Consider the following 4784-nt stretch of genomic DNA (forward strand, 5'->3'; position numbering starts at 1 on the left):
TCCCAAATGTGTTTCTAGGCAAAATTTTAAGTTTTGCTTGGCTTGAGAAGTAATTGTAGGCTCTCCTTGACCCGCTTAAAATTTTTTATGGCCCACCAATGTTGTTATCCCTATTCAACCCAATTGAACCTAAAACCTTTCTCATTTGATAACCACATTACAAGCCTTTACCCGTCTTATTGTGACCCTCTCTTGGCATCCGAGCTTTCCTCAATACTGTTGTGAAACAATTGGCTAAAAACGTAAGTATGGGGGAGAGACGAGGAGTTTGAAAAAGGTAACAAGACAAAAGAGAAAAGAAATGAGGAAAAGGAAAGTGAAGAAAAAGAAAGAACAAAAGAAAATGCAAAAAGAAAGTGAATAACTTGAAAAGTTGAAGGGATTCAAGGAAAAGTAATGATGTGAAGCATGGAAAAAGAAAAGAAGGAGAAAATGAATATCATGACCAAGAAAGAGTGATGTTAAGTCTCTCTAGTTCCCCTAAGGAAAAGAAAATGCCTCAAAGAGTTGGCAAGAGCATGAGCCGATAAAAGAAAATGGAATGCTTAAGGAAAGGTGAACATGTTCTATCATAGCTTATCCAACCTTAGTCCAAAAGCCTTCATTGCATCCCGAAAAAGCCCTACGTGATTTCAAGCCGAGTAAGCTTACATTACTGGTGATTTACATGAGGGGCAAGCCTATGGTACTTAAAGTCGTACTTGCGATATTATTTTGAGAGAGATGAATGAACCTTTCACAAATCTTTGAATTGAGTGCTATATTCTTAAGTGAGATAGGCAAGCGGAGAGTAGAGGAGGAGGAGTTTGGGATCCATAATGACCTACATGAAAGAGCGAGCTTCCTTGATGAATAAAGTCAACTCTTGATGCTCAAGTGTCACATTAGAACCATTCGTGCTTAAAAGTTTAACTTGTTGCCTTGTTGATAATTCATAAGTGTCGTAGGTAATTGTTAGTCCCAATTGATGTGTGATTGATTCACCTTTGATTAGCTGGAATAGATCTTAACTTGTGGAGGAGGGAACTACTTTATTTGCTTGAGGACAAGCAAAAGCTTAAGTTTGGGGGAGTTGATAAGTGGGGATTTTGACTACTTATTAGCGCCTTTTATCTTTCGTAGTCCAAAAATGCTTAATTGTGTTTCCAAAAACTGATAAAATGTACTTAATTGCAGGAATATTGGAAGATGAGCTACCCGAGATAAAATCCAACTCAAGAAGGAGTAATCTCAACTCAAGTACAAAAATAGGCACAAAATATCAAAGTGTAGACCGTAGAATATCATCTGCGGCCGCAGGTCGTGAAGCAATTCCATCAGAGAATGTTACAAGATGTGGACCGCACACGAATTGTGCGGCCGCAGATGCTGGGTCAGAGCAAAAGTTCAGAGAACCTGCACCTCCAGTCCAACACAAGTGCGGACCGCACAATTATTGTTCGGCCGCAGAAGAAGAGCTATGCGGCCACACAATTCCATTTGCGGACCGCAGAAGAACAAAGTGCGGCCGCATACATTATTGTGTGGACCGCAGAAAGAGGGCAGTGAGTCCGCACTTCATTATTATATTGCCGCATATTTCTAACCTTTTCAAGCTGAAGCAAAGTGCGGACCGCACATGGAATTGTGCGGCCACAGAACCTCCGAAAGGGTATTTTTGTCCGAAAATTCCAGCTTTGTATAAATAGAAGAGTTTTACTTTTTTAGGTCAACTTTTGACATCAGCTGCTATAGTAGACGGTTTCTCTTGCTCTTTTTAGTAGTTTTTGCTATTTTGAGCTTTTTGAATATTGATTTCATCATTTTAATTATCAATATGGGTTTAATTATCATTTCTACTCTTGTTTCTTCCAGTTTAAGAGTGAGTCGCTAAATTTTCACTAGGGTTGTGACTCAGCCCTAGTATGTAAACTTAATGGGTGTTTGATTTATTGCTTGTTTATAGTTGGGTGTTTATTATCTAAGCATTGTTATTGTTTTTATTTGAAAAATTAATGGCTGCAAATATTAATTCATGTCTATTTGACTTAGTCTCTACTTGAAAAAGAGATACATAGTCTAGAAAAATTTGGCTAGCAAAAATTGGGTCAATCGAGAGATTGATAAGCCCAATTAAAGGGTTGAACCTAGAGATAGTAAAACCCGACTTGAGCTTCTTATCAACTATTTTGTTCAATACCCATTTGGACTTGAGAAAGTCAAATTGGAAAAAATCACTCTCTGACCGAGAGGTATTGAGTGGGTACTTGAGTGTTGATAGCTATAACACACCCTGACCAATAAAACAAACTTTAAAGTTTACAATCCATCAGGCAAACACCTAGGTGAAGGTCATAGCCCTAGGCCTTTTATATCATTTGGAAAACAACAAAAATAATTTCCTAGTTTCATTCTTTGAATCGCAATCGTAGTTTAGTTTAGATTTTTTAAACAAAACATAATATTATGGAAGTGCAATATGAACTCATGCGCTAAGATATATACTACTAACACTCATTCATATAGCTCATTGCAGAATTCGACCCCGACTTTTGTTGGGTATTACTATTGCATCGACCGTTTCATAGCCTCAAAGAGAGGAGTGAAATTGGATGAGATCATCAACCTCTCACACCTCCTTACCGGAGCGTCTGTGCTTCTCCTCCTCACATGTCCAAATCATCTAAGTCGTGCTTCCCGCATCTTGTCCTCAATAGGGACCACACCCACCTTGTCCCGAATAACTTCATTCTGAATCCTATCTAATCTGGTGTGCCCGCACACCTATCTCAACATTTTTATTTCTGCTACCTTTATCTTCTAGACGTGAGAGCTCTTGACTGGCCAACACTCAGCCCCAAACAACATAGTCGGTCTGATCACTGCTCTATAAAATATACCTTTAAGTTTTGGTAGTACCTTCTTGTCACACAAAACATCGGAAGCAAGTCTCCATTTCATCTATCCCATCCCAATACGATGTGTGACATCTTCATCAATCTCCCCACCCCCCTGTATAATAGACCAAAGGTACTTAAAACTTCCCCTCCTAGGGATGACTTGTGAATCCAGCCTCACCTCCCCTTCTACTCCCACTAAACTTACACTCCAAGTATTCTGTCTTGGTTCTGCTCAGCTTGAAACCTTTAGACTCCAGGATCTGTCTCCACACCTCTAACCTTGTGTTAACACCGTTTTGCGTCTCGTCAATCAAAATAATGTCATCTACAAATAACATGCACCACAACACCTCCCCTTTGATATGGCGAGTCAGTACGTCTATCGCCAGGGCAAACCAAAAAGGGCTGAGTACTGACCCTTGATGGAACCCAATCATGAGCGGAAAATGGTCCGAGACCCATCCCACTGTCCTCATACAGGTCTTAGCTCCCTCGTACATGTCTTTAATCACCCTGATGTAGGCCGCAGGTACCCCTATAGCCTTCAAACATCTCCACAGAACCTCCATCGAGATTTTATCGTAAGCCTTTTCTAAATCGATAAACACCATATGCAAGTCTCACTTCCTCTCCCTATATTATTCCATCAATCACCTAACAAGGTGAATGACTTTCGTAGTCAAACGCCCTAGCATAAACCCAAATTGGTTCTCGTAAATAGACACCCTTCTCCTCACCCTTAGCTCCACCACCCTCTCCCACACCTTCATAGTATGACTAAGCAGCTTAATACCCCGATAGTTATTGCAATTTTGGATATCACCCTTATTCTTGTACACATGAACCATCAAGCTCCATCTCCACTCTCCGGGCATCTTTTTCATCCTAAAAATGACATTAAATAACCTAGTAAGCCACTCCAAGCCTGCTCTGCCCTGCCCACACTCTTCCAAAACTCAACCTGGATTTCATCTGGCCTGGTCGCTCTTCCTTTGCTCATCTTATGCATAGCCCCCACAACCTCCTCAACTCTAATCCGCCTACAATACCCAAAGTCGAATGACTCTCGGGGGATCCCAAATCACCCAGAACAATGTCTATGTTCCCATCCTCATTCAAGAGACTATGGAAGTAAATCAGCCATCTCCGACGGATATGCGTCTCATCCAACAAAACCCTACCTTTTTCATTCTTAATGCACTTCACTTGGTTCAAGTCACTAGCTTTTCTCTCTCTCACCTTGGATAGCCTAAATAACCTCTTATCCTCGCCTTTACCTTCAAGTTCTTCATATAAACGACTGAATAATGCAGTCTTAGCCGCCATAATCGCTAACTTCGCCTCCTTCCTAGCAAACTTATACCGCTCCCTATTCGACCTCTTCTCCTCCTCGTCAATGCTTTCCACTAGCTTCAGATACGCCGCTTTCTTGGTGTTCAACTTTCTTTGGACCTCTCCATTCCACCATAAGTATCCATTGCGACCACCATTGTAACCCTTCGAGACCCCTAGGACCTCTTTGGCAGCTTCCTTAATGCACTGCGCCATCGTGGTCCACATCAGGCTCGCATCCCCACTACTCCTCCAAGCTCCCATAGTCAACAACTTAACCCTCAACTCCTACGCTTTGTCTTCAGTCAAGGCTCCCCACTTGATCCTAGGTTGGTCGTACACCGCCCTCTTCCTCTTCTTCCTTGTGATCTCAAGGTCCATGACCAGGAGCCTATAAAGGGTTGTGAGGTTCTCACTCGGGGTGACCTTGCAATCTGTGCAAAGACCTTTATCGTGACATTCAGTATTTGCAAATATTCTTGACAACATTAGTTCATTATAAACAGGTTAGCATTTGAATTACTCTAAATAATGCGACCTAACCCTTTACTTTTGGGGATTTTTATCCAAATA

At 41.3% G+C, this 4784-nt stretch overlaps 1 protein-coding gene across 1 annotated transcript; it reads right to left on the reverse strand.

The window, feature by feature from the left end:
• Positions 1 to 3875: 3875 nt before the first annotated feature.
• Positions 3876 to 4427, reverse strand: LOC138903389 (uncharacterized). The gene has a single exon (XM_070191360.1). It carries the CDS (start codon positions 4425 to 4427, stop codon positions 3876 to 3878), a length of 552 nt encoding a protein of 183 aa, XP_070047461.1.
• Positions 4428 to 4784: the final 357 nt, after the last annotated feature.

The sequence above is a fragment of the Nicotiana tomentosiformis genome, chromosome 12 (genome assembly GCF_000390325.3).
Source record: "Nicotiana tomentosiformis chromosome 12, ASM39032v3, whole genome shotgun sequence".
In the NCBI taxonomy this organism is placed as follows: domain Eukaryota; kingdom Viridiplantae; phylum Streptophyta; class Magnoliopsida; order Solanales; family Solanaceae; genus Nicotiana; species Nicotiana tomentosiformis.

What these genes read in the sequence shown, in the direction of transcription:
- LOC138903389 (XM_070191360.1), bottom strand. Translation starts at nt 4,427, where the DNA reads ATGGCGCAGTGCATTAAGGAAGCTGCCAAAGAGGTCCTAGGGGTCTCG.